This window comes from Penicillium chrysogenum (assembly GCF_028827035.1).
Source record: "Penicillium chrysogenum strain IBT 35668 chromosome Unknown utg000001l_segment0_segment0, whole genome shotgun sequence".
Classification (NCBI taxonomy): Eukaryota; Fungi; Ascomycota; class Eurotiomycetes; order Eurotiales; family Aspergillaceae; genus Penicillium; species Penicillium chrysogenum.
Genome location: NW_026622749.1, coordinates 8,931,788 through 8,957,088, shown reverse-complemented (window position 1 = coordinate 8,957,088; position 25,301 = coordinate 8,931,788). Strand labels below are relative to the sequence as shown.

Below are 25,301 nucleotides of genomic sequence, written 5' to 3'. Positions count from 1 at the left end.
TACCGGAATCACGCGCGGCGGAGAGCTGAGGAAGAACTATAGCCTAAACTTAGCTAGCGAGATTAAGGTAGACGTAGTAAAACTGAGCTATAGAATCTCCTATAGCGGGTCCGTCGATAGCGAGCTTAGCACGGATAGAGGTATCCCACGTATCGTATTTCACTACGAGACCGGTGAACTTCTCGGGATCGGGGAGGGAGGATTTTGGCCTTTTAGACGAAGACGAAGAGGGTTGTGCGGAAGATGAAGCTTATACGGAGAGAGCTTGCTAGAGAGCTAAAATTTTATCTCGGAGGTTGTCGATAGTAGATGAGAATTCTGCACGAAGCTCTGCACGAAGCTGTTGAATTTGATAATGATCCATTTTGACGAAGATTAGGTGAGGAAGTAAGGTGAGAAAAAAATTGCACTAGCACCTTATACCTAGGAAGTGGAGAAGTGAAGAAAAATCCGGGGAGGAAATCCGGGGGTAGAGTCCGCAAATCAAGAAGGGTCTAGACAGTCTCTCGCGCTTAGCTTACTGAATGTCCCGGAGTAGCTTAGTCTCTAGTTCACGCACTTGGGTACGCCACGTCACCGAGCTGTCTATAAAGAGAAAAAGTGCTTCGAGCCGAGAAGGTTCTCTTAATGAGTCTTCTATACAGCTGTACGAAACTGCCGATACTGATATATAGGACTTTGCAGACAGGGTCTTTAGTTAAATGTGACCAGCCAGGTCTACGAGCAAAGCAGAAGCAAAGCAAGAGAGTGCTATTGATTCAAGTAACTAAAGACAGAGAAGAAAGAAGGAAAGCAAGCAAAGTCTGGCGAGCTGTCGAAAGCTTAATCAAACCAGACTATGCAAACGATGCAAACTCTGTCTTCTCTCGCTAAACTAGCAAACAATCAAGAAGAGCAAACAACCAAGGAAACTAATCTATCATCTGACATGTGATAATGCAGATCGTCACACTGCCCTTTTTATAACCTTTATCCTATAATTTATAAAGAAAATAGTATAAATGAGGTGTATATTTTATTAATTTCAATTTAAAATCAAAGAAAACGATCAAAATAGATATATTTATAGTACTATATTCTGTATAGAACTCTGATATATATATCTATACAAAGCGTACCTAAAACACGATATTAAAAGCACCTTTATACACGTATACACAAAGATTGTTAGCGGCACGAGAGCAAGAAGCAGAGAGGAATGACTATATTAACTAATTAATAGAAGACTAGGGGAGGAAGAGAGAGAGAGAAGACTAAGAGAGAGGTGGAAGGAACCTTGTAAGTATGACTAGCCTAATAAACTAGGCAGCAATATATATCACGTGATAAGAGTTAGCCTTTAAAGAGATAGGGTCTAGTTATGGTTGATAGGATTAAATATTGGAAAAACTCTGTAAAACTCTGTAAGGGATAAATAACATTATATAATCATAAATTTCTAGTCCCGCTCAGCACCCGACTAGAAATTATGCAAGATTTTTTTCTAGTCCCCGTCAGCTGAGAGCTCCCTTATCCCGGGACACCCATTTTGTGGGGGAGGGCGCTTATCAAGTTTATCAAGTTTATCAAGCTTATCAAGCTTATCAAGCTTATCTTCGAAGCTTATCAGCCTTCGGAGGTTCCAAGGTTCAATTTTATCGGCAAAGTTTATGTACTTACTCCGTACGGTATAATGTAGGTAGGTACCTACCTAGATACCTACCTACTAGGTAGGTAGCGGGTGCATGTATTCTCCCGAGTCGTTTGTTGGAAGTACGATAACTGATGGGTCAACGCTCCATATGGGAACGTAGGTACTCCCAAACCCCATACATGAGGATCCACCAAGGAGCGAGCAGACGACAATGCAAATGGAAGGGCCCACAAATGAAGACCAGATGGATGCTAATAGGTACTAGACGTGGATCTCCTAAGATTGGAATCAATCAGAAAAAAATTTCTTGCCACCGCCTCGGTTCTTCAATTTCTTTTTTTTTTTTTTTCCTTTTTTTTTTACCCAATTAAATTTTTGACCTAATTGGAATTGTATATGGTGGTGTCTCACTCTATGGGTTCGAAGCCGTATTTTGGCCTTCGAGGAAATGCCCTTCTCCGCGCTGCCCTCTTCTTGGTCGTGTGTCCAACATTTACGTGCTATGGATACAACATGGGTGTGACCGGTGGTCTTCTAACACTGGACGCGTTCAATTCGCAATTTCCCCGAATGGACACAATTCATACCCAGGGGGCACAAAAGACAGAGAACTCACAAATGCAGGGTTAGTCACCACTATCAGGCAATGTGATACTGCTCTTTAACTGATCAAATTTCCAACAGGCACGGTCATCGCCCTCTATACCGTCGGAGGTATCTTTGGCGCTCTATCATGCATCTACCTTGGTGACCTCTGGGGCCGACGCAAAGTGATTTTCATAACCAACTTCGTCAGTATCATTGGTGCAATCCTTATGGCAGCATCTTTCGACTTTGCGCAATTTATCGTCGCGAGACTGGTTCTCGGTTTGGGTATCGGTGGATATATCGCGACGGTCCCGGTCTGGCAATCGGAGATCTCGCCAGCGCACAAGCGAGGATCCAATGTCGTCACTGATGGTATCTTTCTTGGAATTGGTGTGACTCTTGCCCTATGGATTGATCTGGGTTTCTACTTCGCTAAAGACAACTCCGTTTCTTGGCGGTTTCCTCTCGCCTTCCAAATCGTTATGCCGGTCACTGCCATGATTTTCATCGCGATGTTGCCAGAATCGCCTCGCTGGCTCATTAAGGACGGACAGGTGGAGGAAGGACGCAAAGTACTCGCGGCATTGCTCGATCTCGATGAGGATTCGGATGGTGTTAACGAGAATATCTCTAGCATCGAGGCATCTCTTGCCTACTGCCCGGGATCGTGGACAGACATGTTTAGAAACGGCGAGCAGCGACTCTTTCACCGCGCATACCTCGCTGCCACGGGCCAGATGTTCCAGCAGATGTGCGGCGTGAATCTGATCACCTACTACGCAACAACTATATTCCAGGAGTACCTTAGAATGGACGCCGTCGACTCTCGGGTCCTCGCTGCTGCAATGACAATGATGCAACCCCTCGGTGGTTATATCGCCTATTTCACCATTGACCGTCTCGGCCGCCGCCCTCTTATGCTGTGGAGTGCTGGAGCTATGACCGTCTGTATGGCAGGCCTCGCTGGCACGACCTCCCCCGCTGCAGTCAATAACACCGGAGCCCTAGCTATGGCAGTGGTCTTCCTATACTGTTTCCAATTCATTTTCACTGTTGGTTTCTGCGGTCTAACCTTCCTCTACGCCGCCGAAATGGCACCTCTTCAGGTCCGCGCGGCAGTGAACGCGGTATCCACGGCCACCGTGTGGGCTTTCAGTTTTATGATAGCTCAGGTAACTCCGGTCGGTTTCTCCACGATCGGAAACCGGTACTATATCATCTTCGCTGTTGTCAATGCTGCTATCCTACCCACTGTGTATTTCTTTTTCCCCGAGACCAAGGGACGGTCACTGGAAGAGATCGACGAGATCTTCACGCAATCCAAATCTATCTTCGACCCGCCGCGTGTAGCCCGCGCTATGCAGAGGCGTGCAATGCAGGCGAGCGAATCGAACTCTGATTGTGGCGGTAATACCGTCAATGCTGTTGTCCACGGTGAAGACGTCAAGGCATGAGAACCGATGCTCCGAATCACTTGGTGAGGAACCTGGTGAGCTACGGAATTTGTAAATATGATCTTAAACCTTTATATAGTCATTCTATTATTCTTATTTTCATTTCTCCCTTTGCAACTTCGTTTAATGTGGTATATCTCTGCTTGGAGCATTGATTGACATTTCAAGGCACAATATCTACCTATTTTCTATAAAGATGCTTAGTGCCATGAGTCCAGGCGAGTTTTGACGCAAAAGAAATGGTATTTAATCATACTAATAGTCCTTCAAGTTATTATTTCACTGAGACCTTCAAGATACTTACCTTGTAACGCTCGGGGACTGTCGTTTTGATGGCATAAGGCCAAGTCTACATGATTCGTATCTTCATCGTCACTCTTCGGAAGGCTTCACATCATACTCTACGTCAGTCCGAATGATGTATTTTGCCCCCTTTGTCACCCCTGTACCTTCATGGAGCAAGGCCCCATTCGACTCCCCATGTGGGAATATCGCAACAGCTCCCATCACAGGTCGTACCGGGTACCCATTGAGGGTTCCCTCCCGCGGGGCTGGCATGAAGAACGTCGTCTCTCCGCCCTCAAACTCATCGTTGAGATACAGTAGGAAGGTGTACATCGAGCTCTGCTTCTTGTCCTCGGGCGAAGAGTCGTACACGTACGTGTCATCAGGAAGAATACCGGATGGCGGCCAAGCTCCGTCGATGTGACAACGATATTCGGCTCCGGGAACGTACCTGTACACACGGAAGCGGCGATTTATGCCTCGGACCTTGCGACCGTTGATCGAGGGCGGTACATAAGGGGAAATCCGCGCCCAAAGCATGTCGTGGAATGTGGTGTCAATGATCCAGTAAAAGTTGTGGGCCAGGATGCTGATGTCTCCGTCTTCACGAAGGGGCGCATCCGGTAGGAAATTTACAGATTCACCGGCAGCGATAATCGCCTTGCACTCAGCGGGGGATAGCACATTGAGAGCAAGGCCGAGGCCTGGCACAGCAGGATGAGGATGGTATGTTATGGAAGGACCGACAGGGCCCAGTGGGACGGCGTTCGGGGCGGTGGTATAGAGGATGGCGGGGTGATGGTTCGGGGGTTTGCGTAGTGGGCCAGGGGTTTGTTCGATGATGCGGAGGGCGGTCGGAGATTTGGGTGCCTCGTCCAAAATTGACTTGTCGAGGACTGAGGCGTAGATCGGGAGTGGTGTCGTCGAAGGGCGGAGGTCCCAAATGGACTGGAAGGCAATGGGATTGGTCGAGTCAACGGCGTTCGTGTTGCTGTCAACCGGAGTGCTGACGCGCAGGATGGCATCAAGGACGCCAAGAATCTCCATTTCCTTCGCACTGCGCTTGATGGGAATATGATCGTGTGCTTTCGGCTGCGTGGAGAGGCCGCTGACGACATCCAGATCTCGTACCCAGCGACACAAGGCTCCGATCTTGGGTTGTTCCCTCCTAATCCTCATCTCGGCGAGCAATATCTTGGCTTCAATGTATTTCTCATCCGCCAATGCGCCGGTTATCCGGGCTGTCAAGTTGGCGCCCTCTATCGAACGGTTAGCGACAGTGTGTGAGCGAGACAACGCAGCATACCGGCAGTGTTCACACCCGTAGTGCATGTCTGGCGGAAATCGTAGACTGCGACTCGGAGGTCCTTGCATGCCTTCGACTTTGTCAGGCCGGGATATTGTGCAAGCGCTGTGAGCGTCTCGATTGTGATCTCGAGTTCCTCGTCTGAGATGACGGCATTGAGATGTGTGGACTCGAGAGGGACGCCATCGGGAGGGGGTGTCAGATTCGGCACTGCCTTTGGAAGCTTTTGTGGAAGGTCAACTTGTGCGTTGCGCTTGCGCTTCGCTGCTTTGGACTTGGCCATTTTATGTAGGTTGGATGCAGATTTTACCAGTTCACAAGTCTACGATTTGACGGATATTTTTGCCCGGGGATTCCGACCACGGGATTGCACTCAAATTATGTAAGTCACGGACATTTCCAAGGTTTCCCAATTGGGCGGAGCGTTCAAGGTTGTTTTGTTCACAAAATCAAGTGGTTGAACATCTTGTAAATGTCTACATGTATGTTGTACGTCTTGTTGCGTACAGGACCGCAATTCGCGTACTTCCCATCAGCGTAGTGGACCTTCCGATCCGTCCATTTTGGCCAAGGCGATGGATGAACATTGCCATTGCTTTCTCTCTCCAGGCGCTAGGGTTGGGCAGATCTTTGGCGAAGAATCATTCCCCTGCCCAGATAAATGGCCCTTCCATGAGTTTTCCCCCACAAGTCTGCGATGAGACGCTCTTTGGCATTCTAAGGTTCATCCGAAGGGCGTTGATCTCCCATTTTTGATGAATATTCTCACGGTCTCAGTGTGTAAGGCTGACACTAAGTCCAATGCTTGGAGAATGCATGAAATTGTGAACTCCAGGATCGTCCTTGCCGGATTGAATTTTCACTTGCGCAAGGCCTGCTTTGCGAGATACCTTGAAGCCTTCGTTGCGACCGGCCCATCACAACCTCGATGATTCTTCTGCTGCGGAAGGTCGCTATATCTAAGCTCCGTTACTGTGTTCTCCGGCCGTGCATAACACGATGGACTTCCGTACATATTGTTCGCATATGCGACGGCCATGTAACCCGAGTGACAAAACTTGGTCTACAATCTGAATTTTTCATGTCGACAACAGTTACACAGCAAGCAACACGATAATCGGGGTATCTCATTCGGCACGCTATGATATCAAGGAATAGAACTCATGTGTACTAGCCTTCATTATCGGGATTGATGGAACATTTGCTTGGAAGTGTCGACCTTCTCATGTACAGCATGTGCCTTTCGTTTTGTTTTGGAGTAACCTCCAATCCCGGCGAGCATGATATAAGACTTGCTCATCGAAACGTGGGACATATCGACGCCTTGTTGCTGTAGAGCGTGATGGAATGCTCTAAAATTGGCAGCTGGAGGGCGATAATGACCACTGCACAGGTTAGCCTGCACTTGCAAGTAATGGAAGCTGATGAATGAAAGTGTTCATGGAACTCACCTGAGTGGCGCCAGGCTGCGAAGTTGGCCGTGCTTGATCTTAATCATTCCAGCTGCTGCGATACGGGCGCCTCGAAGAAAAGATGAATGCTGAAACGCACCTGATTTCTTTATGCCGATGTACAAACGAAAAGAGGTATCTGCAACCTAAGGATGGTTCAGTCTGTACTCGACAATCACAATTCCAGACCTAACTCACAAATACCCACATATCTTCTTTCTCTGACGATTTGCCCAAAAGTCGCTTAAATGCAGCAGCGGGACTTGCGTGTACCACCTTTTTCGTCATCTTCGCAGCTTTGCACTCGCCATCAGCGAAATGCGTCGGGTCTTGATTTGAGAGGACATTGTGAAGGCTCCGTCTTGCAGATGTTGATGTTGACAGTGACAAGTCCCAGGTGGAATCCGGTTTTGGCATTGTGGAGTTTCCCCTGAACTGAGACACATCATCTTCGATTCCCACAATCCCCTGGAGACTATCTTTGAAACGTGCAGTATTCGTCCACACTGGCTCGTTGTTTTTGGCCCAGCGGAAGAGCCCAGTCTCGTCTACCGTCACCAAGTAATTCAAACGTTCTTCGCGAGTGAGATAGCGGACCTGTTCTTTCTCGAGTCTGTCTCGTGAACATTGTGGTAGCTCAACCTTTTTTCCTTCGCCATAGTCCAACCAATAGAAGAAGTTTTCTTTTGACGATGAATTCCGCCAATACATGTGGTACAAGCGCAGATTGCTTCCATGTCGATGTTTGAGATCGACCATTTCTAGGAAGTATTGAAGATCCATCATCTTCGCCGTAGTCCCCGATTCGATCTCTGTGTTATGCTCTGATCGAGTCCCGGTGGAAGGTGAAACTTCCGAAACACGATCGTCGCCGCCGACGCGCCTCGCGACACTAATCGCCCGTTGCCAGTTTCGACGAGCTTGGTTGAAGCCATCAGTGCTGGGTGACATGCGAGGCTCTGGAGGTCGATGCAGTTGTTGCCACTGGGCTTCTCGGAATGCCTAGGGGGAAGAAACACAATTAGATTCAGTAGATCTCGCACGAAATACAGACACACTTTACCTCAATCCATCGAGTGGAAGCAGCCAAACTAAGTCCACGCAGCTCACGTCGCGCTTGATAACCCCGATATATTCTCTAACGATGGTCAGCCGAAAATGGGGGCAACAGGATTCATCCAACTTGTACCTGAACCGTCTGCGCGGCTTGTTCCTTATCGATGACGTCATGCGAAAGGGTCGAAGTCTCGGGGATTTTGGTCATGGAGAAGGGCGAAGTTGGAAAGGAATTCTAAGGAGCCAAGAAGGAATATTGGTCAAAAGCCAAGGAGTGGAAAGATGGAATTCATCAAATCCTGCCTTGTGCCTGTCCCAGCGGGGGAAGATCATCTTTGTCAGCCCTCGTTTTCCAATGGAAAACCTGAGGTCAGCATCTTCAACGTTTCGAAACATTTCAACATTTTAACAGCCAGGGACGCTAGAGATGCCAGAGATGCTTCTGGTAGATTCTCGGTTATAAGCAGAATTCCCAATCACTATATGAGCAGAATTGGAGATTTGGCAGACCCCTCATGAGTCCCTTTTCCCGCAAAACAAAGAGAAATCGGCATTGGTCCCCGAGTCTTAAGGAAATTATTTCCCCATTCAGGATCCAAATCCACAATTGGCAATCTACCTATACTCCAATGTATGTATACATATGTACAATCCCGTATACGGGTCAACGGCCCGGTTACCGTTACCCCTCGTGAGGAGATTTGAGGGGATCTGACTACTCATGTTGGACCTTTCCAAGGTTGAATTACATATAAATAAGGTCGAGCATTTCCTGTAGACTCTTCCAATAACCTCCATTATACCAAATCATTTTTTTATTTCTCACCATGGCACCCTCTCTCCATCCTCTGATTGACAACGGCATCACGCCTGGCTCCGGTAGCTTCGCCGGTGGGAAACTCCGCTGCCACTGCGCCTCCGACCGGGTCGAGGTCACTCTGAATAGCAATGTTGCCCACAACCACGCCTGTGGCTGCTCTAAGTGCTGGAAGCCATCTGGTTCTCTCTTCTCCATTGTTGGTGTTGTACCGCGAGACGCCGTCTCGGTGACAGCAAATGCCTCGAAGCTTTCGGTTGTGGACAAGGAAGCTACTATTCAACGATATGGCTGCAAGGACTGCGGCGTGCATCTCTTCGGGCGTATCGAGAAGGATCATCCTTTCAGGGGTCTCGACTTTGTACACGTGGAACTGTCCGATGAAAAGGGCTGGCAGGAACCACAATTCGCCGGTTTCGTCTCATCCATCATCGAGCAGGGTTCCCAACCCAAAGAAATGGATGAAGTGAGAGCCAAATTCAAGGCTCTTGGACTGCAGACATATGACGTTCTGTCGCCGGCGCTGATGGATCTGATCTCCACTTTTACAGCTCAGGCATCCGGTATCAGATTTGCCAATTTGTAAGGGAAAATGATGTGTTGATTGCATGTGCATAGAAGGCGGGTGTTGGCGGTGGTGGTTGGAGTTTGAATTCCGGGGGGAGGCGGTTTCATGAAAAGGTGTACACTAGAGTCTCAGTTGTTAGTGTACATATGTATATGCGAAGTGCTATGTTGCGGTGAATATTGGCTCATTTAGTAGACTGTACAATGAAAAGGACAGGCGCTCCGTTGCATCACTGCCTGGGGCCTGCAATTTGCTAGCTAGTCGAAGAGATATCAACATCAAGCCTTTCATCCGTCACTCGTCCACTACCGCTTGGAAATCATTTTCCCCATTGCGTCTCCAAGCATAAGGTCACATCTTGACTTCAACAAGCAGATCTCCTCATGCGCAACCTGAATGATACATCTTGAGCTGATCATGTTCTTCATCCCTTGGTTGCACTCTTGCATTTCTCATTCGACCGCAACTTCAAAATTCAGGCTATGTATTCTCCTATCTGGTTCTCCCAATATAGCAACTAGTCCTGCAATTCCTGCACAGGCTCTGGTCAATCCGCCTTTCTTATATGCGCGCTTTGAGCTTCTCGACCGTTTCTTGGAGCGGATACTCGTGATGTTTTGTTTTGCTGCGGACGCGTTCACCGTCCTGAGGGGTGATATACCGAGCTTCGACTGCGGGATTATATTCCAAACCAGAAACCCTCTTGATATCTTCATCGGCAATGGGACGGCTGACCTGTCCATCGGCTCGCTTATATATAGTTACCACCACTGCTCCCCCAACCCGAGATTGTGCTGCAAGGCGACATCAGTACCGGGCACCAGACGATTGTTGGCCCAACCGCGGAGCTGCCATGTGAGCTCCGCACACTGAGCTAGCCCTGTGGCCCCTAGAGGGTGACCTTTTGAGATCAGCCCGCCAGATGGGTTGACGACTAGGCCGCGACCGCCATATGTGATATCCCCCCGGCGAACCATCTCGTGGGCCTTTCCTGGCTCCGAAAATCCAAGTGCATCAAGCAACAGAAGTTCATTCGTGGAGAAACAGTCATGAAGCTCGCAGACCTTGATATCTTTTGCTCCGACACCAGCCTCCTGCATGGCCAGCTGCGCGGCTTGGCGCGACATATTGAACCCGACGAGGTCTATGGCGCTCCGGGAATATACCTCTGGTCCATCGGTCAACAGCTGTTGGCCGGCCATGAGAATCGCATGGGATTTGAGATGAGGGCGCGCATCCAAGAACCGTTGGGACACAATGATGGCCGCTGCGGCGCCATCACTCGTTGGGGAGCACTGGAGCTTGGTCAAGGGTCCATAGATCTGCGTCTTCGGGTCCAAAATTTGATCCAGAGAGTATGCAGTTCGGAACTGTGCGTACGGGTTTCTTTGGGAGTGTTCATGCGACACCCGGGCAATTTCAGCGAAATCTTCCGTTTTGGCGCCATATCTGTTCGCATTGTCAGCATCAAGTCAAGATCTAGGCCGCCGGGCGCTGTACTTGTCCATGTACTCCTGTCCGGCATTTCCAAAGTACTGGGCATTTCGAGGGCTCTGGTGTCTACCGAAAGTGTCCTCCATCATTTTCGTCGATGGACCCAAGGGACTGGGCCGATCGTCCCATACACTCTTGATCGACCCTGGGCGCATCTGTTCGAAGCCGACAACGAGAACACAATCGGCCTGGCCTCCTTTGACCAGAGTGCGTGCAAGATGAAGGCCGGTAGAACCGGTGGCACATGCATTGTTGGTGTTGTAAATCGGAATTCCCGTCATTCCTAGCTGGTACATGATCCGCTGACCAGAAGTTGTGTCGCCATAGCAATAGCAGGCTACACCTGCCTGTACATCATCATATGTGATATGTGCATCGATTAAAGCTTTGACTGCTGCCTCATAACCGAGTTCTGGGTCTGTAAGGGAACAAAACAATGGTGAGCTGCCATCAGGTCTTTATAGGAAACAGTACTATGTAGACAAGAGACTATGCGGAAGGGTATGATCTCACATTCACGAGTGCGACGTGGTTTAAGGAACTGGGTCATTCCCACCCCCAAAACGAAAGATTGCGATGTCATGGTGAAATGTGAAGATGTTGTGAAAAAGATTCACCCTCCAGGACAGGATATAAACAAGTCGTTGGTAGCCGAGCTTCCGAGGTACGTTGGCTTTTCCCCTCATCGCCTTTGGGGAGGCTACCTAGTGAAGTCGACTATATGGAATTCTTTCTCTTTTCCAAGGTTGGACATTATTCTGACTATGTCCGTTCTCATATAGCCTATTTAAATCCCAAGGCTCTCCTCACCCCGCAATCCCTCCCCCGACTACTGCAAAGCCAAATCCACAATATAGCATACAACCTATTGAACTTCACTTGGGACACGAATCATGTCCGATATTCACTCGCAACCACCAACGACGGACATTTTCAAGTTATCATTTCCCAAGCCGAATGTGCTGCTAGTGACGATTGATCGTGAGAAACAACGGAATGCGCTACCTGCCGAGGCTCATTGGGAAGGGGATGACGTGTAGCTATTGTTACTGGAGCTGGTGACAAAGCTTAACAGATCACCGCTCACCCGCAACTATAGGCTATCCTTGAGATGACCCGTCAGTTGCGTGGAGGCTCCAGTCGCAGTGGACTTATCCTTGCCGACGGTGGCGTGTTATCATATCAACATTCCATTTGCCTTTCTTCTTTTCCCCCGAGAAATAGGTCACCATATCCCAATGGCAACGGTTTAGAACAGGCTGAACCAGATTCAATTGCCCTGTCGATTTCGAGGTGAAAGGACCAGCAACAATCGAGGTGAGTGGGATAGACTCACCTTCACCTACTGGCTCCGACGTTACTTGGGGAGAAATGCTGACTTGTGGCCAGACATATACTGTTGAATTCAATCGAGATGGTACTCCGTTCCAGGCTTACATTGTAGGCCGATTAACCGGTAGTAACCACCGCTTCTTGGCAAATGAGGGTGACCAGTCGACTCTCCTATGCTTGTCTTCGTCAAATGAAGACCCAATAGGGAAACTCGGCACTGTCATTGCTGATCCCTTGGGGGGAAATAGGCAAGAGAAGAAACTTGTTCTCTTTACATAGTACTGCCAGGCTGTAGCTGTAGCTTGACTTGTTCCAGGCTAGAATAGTATCTAGTGTATTGGTAAAATCTTGAGAATGTGAAACGGCAAATAGTGTCCAGGTGCGTGTACGTCGATGTAAATACAATTGTGGCCTGAGGGATTGTCTCACCTGCAACTGCACTTGGGGATCTGCCCATATCGTCTTCAAATGGGATTGGCATAAGAACCAAGCTGTTCTCGTTTAACCCCTCATTCTCGTCACTTCGCTCTTTTTCGGCGGTTTCTGATCCTCGGTCTCCCCCGCACCATGCGCTTTGCTGTCAAAAAGCCGACATGTTGATCCAGGATTCTAGTCTCAGTATGTTTCATGACAATTTCCTTCGACATGACAGTCCTGACTTATGTACGGAGACTTATCAGGTCCAAATCCGTTACTAACATCTTATGCAGGCCCCACGGATCCCTCGATTTCTGCCCCTTAAAGTGAGCAGGGTTCCACGTGGTGTACGATCACGATCATTGCACGCGCGTGCGACCGAGTTTCTCCAAAGCCAGGATCCCGATCTATCCGAGTCCCAGCGAACGGTGCGAGAAGCCATCTCCAAAATATGTTCAGATTTCCCAGACAGTTACTGGGCCCAGATAGACGAGTCGCACCAATTTCCGACCGAACTCTATGAGGCGTTGGCACGCCGGGGATGGTTGGGTATCTGCCTGCCACAGCGATATGGAGGCTCGGAGCTTGGCATTTCAGAAGCAGCAGTGATGATGCAGACTATTGCAGAGTCTGGAGCGGGCATGACGGGTGCCTCGTCTATCCATATGAACATCTTTGGCCTTGAGCCAGTCGCCAAGTATGGAACCGAGGAGCAGAAAGATCGCTGGCTCACTCCCCTAATTGCTGGTCGCCAGAGGGCCTGCTTTGGAGTCACTGAGCCCAATACTGGTCTAGATACCCTGCAATTGCAGGCAACTGCACGCCGGTCGAGGGATGGCTATGTGCTGTCGGGACAAAAGGTCTGGATTTCCACTGCCCAGCGGGCTGACAAAATCCTTATACTTGTGCGCACGACACCACGCGACCGAGTGAAAAAGCCATCACAGGGCCTGTCGCTTTTCTACACAGATCTACAAGTTCCCCAGGTCCAAATCACTGAAATTCCAAAGATGGGTCGGGCTGCCGTTGACACCAATTCCCTTTTCTTCGATAACTGGCATGTCTCAATGGAGGACCGTGTCGGAGAAGAAAACGAAGGGTTCCGCATGATTCTTCATGGGATGAATGCGGAAAGGATTTTGATCGGTGCAGAGGCTCTCGGTCTGGGGTTCGCTGCCTTGCGTCGTGCGGCCTTGTATTCCAATAACCGGCATGTATTTGGGCGACCGATCGGTCAGAATCAAGGAATTCAGCATCCCCTGGCGGACAGCTGGATGAAACTGGAGGCGGCGCGTATGATGATCTACCAGGCTGCTCGGCTTTACGATCAGGGCTACACCGGTGGAGAGTATGCCAACGCGGGAAAATACCTGGCTGCAGAGGCAGCCTTTGAGGGTTGTGAGCGAGCCATACTAACACATGGTGGGATGGGATACGCGAAAGAATATCATGTTGAGCGATATCTTCGAGAAGTTTTCATTCCTCGCATTGCACCTGTTAGTAGGGAAATGATTCTGAACTACATAGGGCAACGGGTGCTTGGTCTCCCAAGGTCGTACTAAGTTGTCTTGACTGGACTCAAATGTATTTGCCGAGACTTTACATGAGCTGATCCAGTAGGTACATATGTATTATATTATCATGATCGATGAATACTGTCGGTGAATTTCGGTGCTTTGCTATCCAATTTCGGCAACCCTCTACCTATGTAGTTACCGCGGAACATCTGGATGACCTTGGAAGCGGGGATGCTTTTCATAGATCGTCCTTAATTATGTGCGGGGGTAAGCTCATCTCTTGGAGCCATTCCATCTTTCACTCTGCAGTACCCCTGCCATTCTAGTTACTACACTGAAGACACTATGGCAACTAGACTTGTTCCGAAAGGTTGCCCTCTAGTCAGGACTACCATACAAGTTTTGGAACATCGCAAACATCGTATCCATTTCGCTTCTTACTTAGGGAATCATGCTCAATTTCGTCGGAGTCACGCTTTGGCACGTGCCAATGGTCCCTTGTTGGGGATTCGAATTCTTGATCTGACGCGTGTTCTCGCAGTAAGTCTCTGATATTGATACATTGGGAGTGTTCAATGCTTGACACATATCAGGGCCATTCTGTACACAGATTCTCGCTGATTATGGGGCTGAGGTTCTCAAGGTTGAGCATCCAAAAGGGGGTGTATGTCCTTATTTTCTTTTCGGTCCTGTTAAGTGGACATGATACTCACCAAGTATATATGATGCAGGATGACACTCGCTTGTGGCGGACGGCAGCCGAAAAACATGTTTGGAAATCCACTGGCAAAGATATGTCTACATATTTTTGTGCGATCAATCGGAACAAGCTATCTATCACTTTGAACCTCAAACAAGAGAAAGGCCGGGAGATTCTCTTTCGACTTGTCAAAGAGGCCGATGTGGTGTCAGTAGTCCTCCGTCTCGAGGTAAAACCCTCCGTACTGAATTATCATAGAGTGGAAAATTTTGTTCCAGGAAAGATGGATGAAATGGGCATTGGATATGAAAAGCTACGGGAAATAAATCCATCGATCATATATGCAAGCGTATCTGGTCAGTCCTCGATCATCGTGAAGGCATATGCAACCTTGGAACTGTGAGTGCTGACTTCAATTCAGGATACGGCGCTAGTGGTCCATATTCTCATCGCGCAGGCTACGACGCCATTGCCGCTGCCGAAGCAGGTATGCTATACATCACTGGCGAGCGCAATGGACCCCCAACACGACCTGGTCTCGGCCTCACTGATATGAGCACCGGTCTATACCTGCACGGGGCGATACTTGCCGCACTTTATGCTCGCAGGGATACAGGTCGGGGCCAGAAGATTGATACGTCACTATTTGAGAGCCAGGTGTCCCTGCTTTCTAATGTGGCTATGTCATGGCTGAATGGCGGGGAAGATGCAAAGCGTTGGGGGACAGAGCATCCGAGTATTGTCCCCTATCAAGCTTTTAAGACAAAGGACGGTCACTTGGTTCTAGGCGCTACGAACAACCGCCAGTTCCAAACTCTTTGTCGGTTGGTGAAGCTATCGGAGTTGGCGACTGACCCACGATTTGTGGACAACAGCTCTCGTGTCCAAAATCGGGCTGAGCTAAAAGAGATACTTGAGCCAATCATCAGAAGGAAGCCGACGAAAGTCTGGCTGTCAGACTTGAATGGTAGTGGACTGCCCTATGGGCCTGTGAACACGATTGAAGAAGTGTTCTCGCACCCACAAACCGCTGCGAGGGATATGGTTCACAGCCTTCCTCACGAAGCGTCGGAATCAGGGGAGATCAGACTACTAGGTTTGTTACTCATAAGGGCCTGTGTCTGTATATACTGACGCCGAGAATTATTCAGGGACCCCTGTCAAGTTTAGTGGGACGAAGCCCCAAATTCGACGATCTTCGCCAAGTCTAGGAGAGCATACCAATTTCACACTCGAGAGAATGGGATTCTCAGTGAAGGAGATAGAGGTAATGCGAGAACAGGGTATTGTGTGACGCCCATTAACTTTACGATGGTGTCCATTTCCTATTCAAGTCGCCTGCTATTGGGAACAAGCCAGCGCTTTAGTCTCTCGCCGTGATGTGAATACTAGCTTGCATTAGTGGCTCATGGATATGCCTCAATACGAGCTGTTGGTGCTGGTCTCGCACTTTTTTATCTTCTTAGCCGATTCTAGCATTACCAAGATGAAGTTCTTTGTACTTGGTAATTATGTCCATGCATGATCCTGCCAAGTGGTGAACAAACTACTTCGTATAACATGTAATTACTTGTCCAATTTCCAGAAAGTGTAAAGGCAGCACACAAGTTGACCTATACCAGTAATTAGTATTATATCCAAGACCGACCACTCGACCTCGTGAACCTAAGCTGCAGCATTGAGTGACTGGAATAATGGAGCAAAATTGGCCGAGCCTAACTAAGGTCGTCATTAGTTCTACAATGAGGTGTTGGTGTAGCTGCGGTACCTGTGACTAGCTGATGACTGAAGCAAGCAATCGCGCAGTAAGATTTATTGTGCATACCCAATCGCCAGTATTTCGACAGCCAGCAGCTGGCGCAGCTAAGGTGTTGGATCACACTACCTGTGGCTAGCTGAAAGAGTTGGAACAACTCAAAGAACATACCTAGCAGCTCGTGCCAATTTCCAAGCCAGCATGCAGGCCAAATCAGAAAAAGGGAATGCCGTACAACAGTCGATTGGGGACCTCCGAGCCCGATCAAGTCATCCCACGCTCCGGTCGAGGATACAGCTGCCTATAACTCTAAGTGGCAATCATGAGCAATTGCGAAGTTGACTGCATCAGTGAATTTTGGCTATGGACGAATACCTGTATTATCTGGTCGCCAATAATTTCCTTGCGCTGCAACGGGTCGTAAACGGTGTTGCTACTGAGCTGACAGCTCTCTGCTGCGAGGCTTGCATTAGAATGTGACAAGCCAGCATATGTGCCAATGTGCCCAAAATGCCGTTCAATGTTGATCAATAATTGCTTTTTCCATGCAGTCTATGACTGCTCTCCAACTCTCACCAGGTGTAAAAGAAGTTAATATAAGACAGTTAATTCAATCGGATGGCCCCAAGTAAATCGTCCTTCCCTGACAACTTCGAATGCACCTCTTCGGGCGACTAAGCAAAAAATCTTCAAAACGAAGTATTGCTTCAACAATTTCGATAATTTCGGGAGCGGACAAGATGTCTGAATCATCTGCGTACGAGTACTACCAGATCCAAGCGCGGTTTCCGGCCACTGATTCCAATCCTGATGATGGCATCAACCGCAAGGTCTTTGTCCGACAGGATATCGACGAATGGAGCAGCAAGAAGTCGAACAAGAAGCAAGTGGATCTTTTTATCCTAGCCCTGGACAATTTCCAGAAGCTGGACCCCAAAGAAAGACTCTCTTATTTTCAAGTGGCTGGTAGGTCCCATGTCATGAGCTTCGGTTTACAGCATTAACATGCATTTGACCAGGTATTCATGGACAACCCTTTGTGCGATGGGATGATCCTAGTCCAGAGCCCATGAAAAATGGCTACTGCTTCCATTCTCATGTGATCTTTCCCATTTGGCACCGACCATATGTGCTTCTTTTCGAGGTAGGAAAGCCTCTTGTCCGAGACAAACTGGGTACTGACTTTATTCTAGCAAGTATTGTATGACATCATGGTCAAGGAGGTTATCCCTCAATTCCCGGAAGCCCATCAAGCTTCATGGCGTCAACAAGCCGAGTCCTGGCGCCTTCCATTCTGGGACTGGGCCCGGAATGGCCGTGTCCCTGACTTGGCCAAATACCCTACCATCACTGTCCCTAGTCCCCAGGGCGGATCAGTTCGAATCAATAACCCACTGTTTCAATTTCGCATGCCTACAGACAAGCCGATGCGAAGTGAGGGTGTCGGTACTGAAAACACTTGGGAAAATGACGCCGAACAGGAGGAGTATAAGAACGTACGTAAGACCTAGGCAATGTGAAGACGAACGAAGCTGACTCAATCAGTTTGGCAATGCAATCGGAACTAGTCGTTGGCCGGATGAAGAGGACCAGAGACCAACTAGCGAGGGCTGGCGGCACGGTGTAGTCAATAACCGCAAAGTGGCAGATGCTTTCAACGCCCACGAAGGATACAATGACAAGAATCATGGTCCTGCAGCTGAAATGGTGTACCGACTGCTTACTGTGCCCATGGACTACACTACCTTTGCAAGCACAAATCCAACCTCGAAAGATCAAAATGTGGATGAAGACTTGAACATTGAATATGTGAGTATATGTATTTGAGATCACGCAGCACAACTGAACAAGGACTGACCGGAAATTGTAGACTCACAACAATATGTAAGTACCCAAGTATCACCACAGGGGAATTCAATTGTCTACATCTACAGTATGCTATTCTCAACTGCTTCAAACACTAACAACGCTATTTCAAAGTCATGGCTGGACAGGTGCTGCAGGACACATGGGAAACGTACCTGTTGCCTCTTTTGATCCGCTGTTCTTCTTGCACCACTGGTAAGTATACCTTCTTGGGCCAGCTAGGAATGCAACTAATTACAATTACTTGCAGCAACATCGACCGTCTTTTCGCTATCTGGCAAGCTCTCAACCCGGACAAGTGGATGGATAACATTCCTGCCGACAATGCTACCATTCGTGACTCATTTGGCAAAGAACACATTGTGAATGGGAACACGCCTCTTCAGCCATTCAGACGTGACGCTGAGGGAAATTATTGGACTCCTGAAGGGGTCAGGTTTACCCCCAATCTGGGATATTCTTATCCAGAGTTGCCAAGATGGGAGACTAAGTACCACCAGCAGGACGGAACACTCGACCAAGTTCTGTTCAAGGAGAACATCACCACCATCATCAACGGATTATATGGTGTGTCGCGTGATTTGGCGTTGGACCCTAAGGCTCCAACCCCAGAGGGCGTTGAGGCAATTGACGGTGGGCTCAAAATTCCCGACTTCGCCTTCAGTGTTCGGTTCTTGAAGTATGTTGCCCTTGAGAAATACCTGCGGTAAAAAGAATTGATATCTAATCATCTTGCATGACATAGATATGCATTGGGAGGGCGACCTTTCTGGGTCAAGTTGTATCTCGCCCAAGAGGACGGCATACAAACCCCACTGACAGACTTGATCGCGGAGGTGTATAACTTTAGTCAAAAGCCCGAGTTGGATGGTTCCTCGGTCTGTGGGAACTGCACTGAAGGACAGAAATCCCGCGTCAAGTCAACCGCTTACATCCCAATTACCCCGGTTCTTTACAAGCTTATCAGGGGTGGACGCAAACTGAAGTCATTGACTCGCGACGAGGTCTTGGCGTATATACAAAAGCGTGCATACTGGCGGGTATCCAAGGCAAGTACATGTAGCCAACTCTCAACCTTTATTGCCGCTAACCTTTTGCAGAACGAGAAAGAGTTACCTCGCTATGAGGTGGAGAAGCTGGAGCTGGAAATCATTGGTAGCAGCAACGACACCAAGCATTTCACCAACCCCGCTACTCCACCAGCCTTTGAAAACTTCAAGAAAGAGCCTACCATTACTGGTGGTGCTGATGGAGCGCTGGATCCGGAGCTGAAGCAGCCAAAGATTGACCCACCACCTGCTCTGTAAGTTTCCCAATCCTATAGGAAAGGGGATACAGATGGGAATATGACCGCTAACTGGACTCAGCCCGAGACGACCAAGAGCAAATCTCCCACTTCATGGCAGTCTTCAATTCCAGCAGACTCTCAAAGCAGATAGTGTCATTCTCATCGAGTCGTCGAGCGTGGATCCTGTTAAGCCCGATGACGGCGTCGACATGACCCAGATTTCCATCATGGATGGGAAGAACGATATCATCTTCCATATATCTATTCGCCGAGCGCAGGGTCAAATCATTTTCAACTCTAAGCTCGGTGGATCATGGGGTGAGGAGGAACGGATCGACATTGCCCGTCGATTTCACAGTGAAGATGGAGCGACAATTTTGATTCACGACCAAGGAGAAGGCTTTGAAGTTTCTATTGACTGGGTCCATGCGATTTGGTTTGCTAAACGTGCTCAGGGCACGACACCACAGTCAATCCAGTATGATCTTTGGAACAAAGAGGGAACTACGGCTTTATCGGAGGATCTCGAAGTGCGCACCTATCCTTCGGTGAAAGCTTTGTTCCTTCAAAAGCATGCTCATGAGGATAAGTAGCCATCAAGCATTGATATGTAGTTTGATAGGGATATAAAGAAGCTGGCGAGATTAATTTGATCAGATTTGCTGGGCCGTGGATTAGGCTAGTCCAACCGACCTGATTACAAGCATAGAACAGCAACAGCATCTTTGGGTACTGAAATAATATCTTGTATTCTTGGGAAATCAGTGGCCATAAGTAGTCATAAGAGTTAAGGCCAGTAATAGATCCCACGATCAACATTCTTCTTGAGTTTACGATTCACACGCAGATATCCAGACTTTTCCAAATCGTGAAATTTCTGGCTAATCAGTTCGGCCACAATTCCTCCAAAGAGAACACTTCCTGGCACGTTCAAATGGGTATTGTCAGATGGATTGAGGTTGTATGTGAAAGCATTTGCTGGTCCGATCGCATTGAGGTACCGGGTGCTCGCTTCATTCAGGTCAATATAGGCAGCAGGGGAATGATGGGCGGCAGCTATGGTAGCCATTGTCTCGTTGGCGAGACTCATGACGATACTCGGTGTCTCTGTTGAGTCATCGTAATTGCGCCGAGACAGAGGGGTAACGAGAATGGGTGTGGCCCCAGCATCAGAAGCCTCAGACACAAATCTTTCAAGATTTCTGGTGTATTGTGACAATGAAATGTTCGCAGTTGGCTTTTGGTCGTTGTGGCCAAATTGGATTGTCACGAATGGATGATAGTCGTGTCGAACTTGTCTCACAGTCGTTAAAACCTCATCCCAATCACCTCCATCTCGGAAGCTAACAGTGGTTGCACCGTTATGACCGAAATTGCGACCAGATGCTCCTTTAAAAAGGGTTGTGTTGAGAAATCCGTCTCCCCACCCTCCTCCGTTTGAAGATTGAGTTGCTGTGGTGCTATCACCCGCTAGGACAAAGAATGGAGTCTTATGCGAGTGTTTCAAGGCACTGACAGGATATGCCTGAACGTAAGGTATGATACTGAGGAGGGCCACTCCGGTTGCTTTCAAGATCATATTCATTGCGGTGGATGCAATCCCTGTCAGTCATGGGCATCAGAGTCATTATCCACAAAGGACATATGACATATTTTACACTTATAACACTTCCCCAGGTCAAAATGCGGGTGAATATATCCATTTCTCCCGTTGGTGGAAATCCCTTGGATTCAAGAAAGTGATTTGCGGGGTTTTTATGGATGAAAGTGACGACATTCCAAAGTCTCGCGGCCAAATATCCCGAAGGTACTGTGGCCAAGAGAATGCGGTCGTAATGCGGTCTAAGAGAAATCCTCCGTTGGCTTTCTTCCTCTTCTGGACACAATATGATATCCCGTACACTGTCAGATCTGCTTTTCATTTCCCATCTACCTGTGCGCCTTTGGGTTTGGGTAAGATTTGGTATACATGAGAACTCCGCATAATGAGTGTACAATTCTTCAATTCAAGTATCCTTCTTTCTTAGTCCATTCTACCAGTGCCAAGATGGCTCAAAACTCGAGTGTCTTGGACACAAGCTCCGCCACTTTCATCAGTTCCTCGTCGCGCATGTTTCGGCCAACGAGCTGCACGGAACACGGAGCTCCCTCGATGTCATCAGCCACATCTCAAATTCAAGAGTCAGCAGTAAATCCATCAATCATAATCGATGTAAAATGCGACACTTACAGGGAGGTTTGTAATCTACACTCCGAATGAACGCTTGGTCGGCGGCCTTGTTCGCCTTGCCATGTGGAATAATACAGCTCGGGTACTTTGGAGTATTAGTATAGCGCCGTAGGTTGAGAATATATGAACTTACATCCATCAAATTCCGAAGGGCAGTGTAGGGCACAAAGCCAAACACGTCATGAGGTTGAGCGGTACCTTGATAGCCGGGCATGATAATGGCATCCACTTCGGCCCCCGTAATGATAGTTCGGAGAGCTTCCTTGATCCGATTACGCTCCTCGTTGAGGTCGTATAACCTTTCAAGTGTTAATGGGGGGTACCCGTATGGCATGTACCTACGGTGCAGAGATGTCGATTCCAAAGCAGGGATGACTGGCTCCCACTGGCAGCGATGTGCTTGAATGGAGTGCGAGCTGGATCCAGCGAGAACATGCGAAATGCCAAAGTACAGGCATCTCGAATGAACGGGATATGTAGAGGAGCAACCTCATCCCCAGCCGCTTGAAACTTTTCAGTTGCACTTGTAAGAGTTCGGAGGGCTGGTGGATGCAGAGGGAAATTCGTATCCTCCTGGATGAGCTCGAGCCGCAGGGTGGTCTTGGGGGGAACTGTGCGCCATGGAGAAAACAAAGCCGAAGAGTCAAATTGCCATGGGTCCACATTGGTCACAAGCTTCATGAACAGCTCCAGGTCTCTAACTGATGTTGCCAAAGGCCCTGCGCAAGTCTTGATCTCTTGTTCCAAATTAAATCGTTTTCAACTCTGAGTGGTTGGTTTCTTGGGCTCATATACACCTATTATATCTTGTCCCTCGCGTCAAACGCAGCCAACTCGGCCCATTGATGCTCCAGCTCCCGCATTATCCATGAAGTGCGCCACCCCAGCATATTTTCTACCCGTGCCAAGAACTTCAGTGATCCTTCGTGCTCGACTACGTTCCGAAGACAGTAGCCAACTAATGGTAGGTCAGCAGGCAAGAGTGTCGAGGAATATGGAGGGCACACGAACAGCGATGTAATAAATGGCATGCCATAAAATAGGCATTCTCTACGCTTTCATTGGACAGTGACAATCCGATAACCATGACAAGATGGTCGGCAATCGTTTTCTAGGATTTGGATCAGCTTGCAAAAAAATAGTCACTCAGAGCTGTGATTCGGCTTACCTCCTTCACACGCCTTGAGCGGGCCCTTTCATAATCGCTCATATTGTGCGATGGAGTTTCGGACAAGGTAAGGAAAATACAGGCCGAGTGATAATACTGCATTCCGATAACTTTGGTTGCGGTCAGTAACTTTCACGATGTGTCGTCAAAACTGGGACTAAAGACATACCTGCAGGCGGGGAAATCATCCACACCTCAGGGAAAGGGCGACCAGCAGCCACACTCGATGCTTGGTACCGGATAGGTTGCCAGGTTGTGGACTTGGTTTGATTCCACTCGTTCACGCTATCTGATATGTGGCGCCAGGTCTCCTCTTCCACAATATTTCCGGGCGCGTCGCAGCATACTTGCAGGATGCGGGCGCAATGATAGATAATTCGATTAGCGCAGGCACCGTCGTCGTGGCGGTGAAACATTGACGAGCGTTCATAATTCTGCATGTCGAGTTGTAAAGGTTGATACTGTACTACCGATGCATAGATAGCTTGTCGCAAGAACTGCCAGCTCACTGCCTCTGCCACCCCGCCAGCGGAGGCAGAGCGGGCCATAAGATTCACCAAGCGGTTGGACCCAAGTAGGTGAAACTGCTGGTCAGTGTTTGTTTCCAGCTCCTCATATATACGAAGAATCACGACCGCAATGAGCATGTTCTCGTCACAACTGGTCTCGGCTTGATCTAATGCCGCAATTAATAATTGCAAACATTGACCATGATAAGCTGACGCCTCCCAGTCACTATCGTTGGCCAAGATTGCATCATGTCGCGCAGACAGAGCCAGGATGGCTTGCAGTACCATGTTATTCTCCAATGCTCGTCTCGGGACTTCGGTGCTGAAATGTGAATGTATGTCACAGACGTCGGCCTAAAATATCAGACATCTAACCCTAAGACCAGACTCGCCGATAGCTTACCCAGGGTGCTAATTTCTGTATAAAGTAGCGCATCAGTGATGCCTCTCTTAGTGACAGTGTAGATCCATTGTCTGACAAAAGGCTGAGTGGACTGTTTGTAGAGTCCTGATGTGATCGACTCTCATAAATTGGGCTGCGGGATTGAGCCTGATATGTGTCCTCTGAGTGAAGACCTCGAGTCCATCCACTGCTACCATGTGATACCTGCTCTGGTGCTGGAGTGTAGGGTTGTAAAGCACTATGCTCGTCTCCAACCGATTCTGGCGCTAGACTGCTGTATTGTTCTAAAGCACTATGTTCGTCTCCAGCCGATTCATCATTCGCCTCAAGGACGAATGTCACTAGACGAGATCAGTACATCACCAAAGCAATAAAGTTCTTGGTTCCTACCAGGCTGTGACACGTCCACCCAAACTTGTTCTTTATCCCAATCTAATTCAAATCGCGCAGTGGCACCATTATTCTTTTGGTAAACGTGATGGACAGGCTTGAACTGGAAACGGGGATCAAGATGACACGCCCGACCGAGTCGCAAACATGGAGTGCAAGTTGATGCCCCGGTGGGAATGACACATCGGATATGTCGATGACGACACCTTCCACAACCCTTGCCTACTCTCATAGAGATATCAGCTCAAGGTGGCTGTTATCGAGGTTCATACATGTAGAATCTCCGAACATGATGCCGGGGGCAGGGTTCCCCGCATGTGCTGAGTCAGCTTTTTGGGGAAACTCCAGGTCCCAAGAAAGTTTTCGACATCCATGGTTGGCCCCGGTAGGAACCTTGGAAGGACCGCGGGCATAACATGGATGTTCCAAGGATTCCAAGCGTCTTTCAGTGGTTTTGATATTCCAATATCATTCTATATCGACCCTATCGAAACCCCGAGGTCGTTCTTTGATTCTTCCGTTTGAGTGATGTCACTTCATGTGGGGATTTTTGAACCAGGCCGCCAAGGGCCGCCAAATATTAAATTCTGTTGCCTACTCCGTACTCCATTCAATACTCGGGAGTACGGAGTACTCCGTACTCGTACGGAATAATAGCAGAACAGGGATTGAATTACGACAGGGTCCATACAAAAATAGCAACACGGCTTCGGCGCCGAGATTTTACGGCGATCAATTCAGGCAGCCCTGGAGGTACAGAATGATTTGTCAGACTGCACTCGCGCACCTTGTCCCCCGGTCCGTGCCTTTGAATGGAAATTGCACAGGCAGAACGATCGATCCGCCATTGGCCTGTGGGTTCAGGGTATGCATCGCTAAACAAAACATCTAAACTTGACCAATCAACACCATAAACACACCGCGACGATCCGCAATCCTGATGCTCAATTGACATACAAAAGTACAATTGGCCGAGGCCAAGGCCGGAAATTTTCGACTCCGCCTCCCTCCGTATTATTGCCTTAAAACTGCGAATATCCAGTGCCTTCGCGCAAACATTATTCAGGGTTTGT

The 25,301-nt window shown here is 48.5% G+C and overlaps 9 protein-coding genes across 9 annotated transcripts; 4 read left to right on the top strand and 5 right to left on the bottom strand.

The window, feature by feature from the left end:
• Positions 1-2,047: 2,047 nt before the first annotated feature.
• On the top strand, positions 2,048-3,675 carry N7489_003532 (sugar porter family MFS transporter; the record flags this gene model as incomplete). Its single annotated transcript, XM_056709287.1, has 2 exons — positions 2,048-2,258; positions 2,318-3,675. The coding sequence occupies 2 exons, from the start codon at positions 2,048-2,050 to the stop codon at positions 3,673-3,675; spliced, it is 1,569 nt and encodes a 522-aa protein (XP_056573589.1).
• Positions 3,676-4,047: 372 nt separating this feature from the next.
• Positions 4,048-5,549, bottom strand: N7489_003531 (prolyl hydroxylase family protein; the record flags this gene model as incomplete). Its single annotated transcript, XM_056709286.1, has 2 exons — positions 4,048-5,219; positions 5,267-5,549. 2 exons carry the CDS (start codon positions 5,547-5,549, stop codon positions 4,048-4,050), a joined length of 1,455 nt encoding a protein of 484 aa, XP_056573588.1.
• An 897-nt stretch (positions 5,550-6,446) lies between these two features.
• N7489_003530 (IQ calmodulin-binding motif protein) lies at positions 6,447-7,981 on the bottom strand (the record flags this gene model as incomplete). Its single annotated transcript, XM_056709285.1, has 5 exons — positions 6,447-6,651; positions 6,718-6,863; positions 6,916-7,719; positions 7,781-7,855; positions 7,907-7,981. The coding sequence occupies 5 exons, from the start codon at positions 7,979-7,981 to the stop codon at positions 6,447-6,449; spliced, it is 1,305 nt and encodes a 434-aa protein (XP_056573587.1).
• A 619-nt stretch (positions 7,982-8,600) lies between these two features.
• N7489_003529 (S-(hydroxymethyl)glutathione synthase) lies at positions 8,601-9,176 on the top strand (the record flags this gene model as incomplete). Its single annotated transcript, XM_056709284.1, has 1 exon — positions 8,601-9,176. One exon carries the CDS (start codon positions 8,601-8,603, stop codon positions 9,174-9,176), a length of 576 nt encoding a protein of 191 aa, XP_056573586.1.
• Positions 9,177-9,919: 743 nt separating this feature from the next.
• On the bottom strand, positions 9,920-11,235 carry N7489_003528 (uncharacterized protein; the record flags this gene model as incomplete). Its single annotated transcript, XM_056709283.1, has 3 exons — positions 9,920-10,607; positions 10,659-11,070; positions 11,166-11,235. 3 exons carry the CDS (start codon positions 11,233-11,235, stop codon positions 9,920-9,922), a joined length of 1,170 nt encoding a protein of 389 aa, XP_056573585.1.
• Positions 11,236-12,688: 1,453 nt separating this feature from the next.
• N7489_003527 (uncharacterized protein) lies at positions 12,689-15,829 on the top strand (the record flags this gene model as incomplete). Its single annotated transcript, XM_056709282.1, has 6 exons — positions 12,689-13,901; positions 14,512-14,582; positions 14,650-14,825; positions 14,877-14,974; positions 15,040-15,714; positions 15,789-15,829. The coding sequence occupies 6 exons, from the start codon at positions 12,689-12,691 to the stop codon at positions 15,827-15,829; spliced, it is 2,274 nt and encodes a 757-aa protein (XP_056573584.1).
• A 1,285-nt stretch (positions 15,830-17,114) lies between these two features.
• N7489_003526 (uncharacterized protein) lies at positions 17,115-20,121 on the top strand (the record flags this gene model as incomplete). Its single annotated transcript, XM_056709281.1, has 10 exons — positions 17,115-17,340; positions 17,394-17,518; positions 17,568-17,870; positions 17,920-18,183; positions 18,245-18,258; positions 18,355-18,435; positions 18,491-18,919; positions 18,986-19,280; positions 19,341-19,543; positions 19,608-20,121. The coding sequence occupies 10 exons, from the start codon at positions 17,115-17,117 to the stop codon at positions 20,119-20,121; spliced, it is 2,454 nt and encodes an 817-aa protein (XP_056573583.1).
• A 194-nt stretch (positions 20,122-20,315) lies between these two features.
• On the bottom strand, positions 20,316-21,113 carry N7489_003525 (rhamnogalacturonan acetylesterase; the record flags this gene model as incomplete). Its single annotated transcript, XM_056709280.1, has 1 exon — positions 20,316-21,113. One exon carries the CDS (start codon positions 21,111-21,113, stop codon positions 20,316-20,318), a length of 798 nt encoding a protein of 265 aa, XP_056573582.1.
• Positions 21,114-21,580: 467 nt separating this feature from the next.
• N7489_003524 (uncharacterized protein) lies at positions 21,581-24,602 on the bottom strand (the record flags this gene model as incomplete). The annotated part of the gene is made up of 11 exons (XM_056709279.1): positions 21,581-21,696; positions 21,759-21,843; positions 21,892-22,038; positions 22,101-22,455; positions 22,584-22,716; positions 22,770-22,869; positions 22,927-23,036; positions 23,096-23,789; positions 23,839-24,179; positions 24,229-24,450; positions 24,518-24,602. The coding sequence occupies 11 exons, from the start codon at positions 24,600-24,602 to the stop codon at positions 21,581-21,583; spliced, it is 2,388 nt and encodes a 795-aa protein (XP_056573581.1).
• Positions 24,603-25,301: the final 699 nt, after the last annotated feature.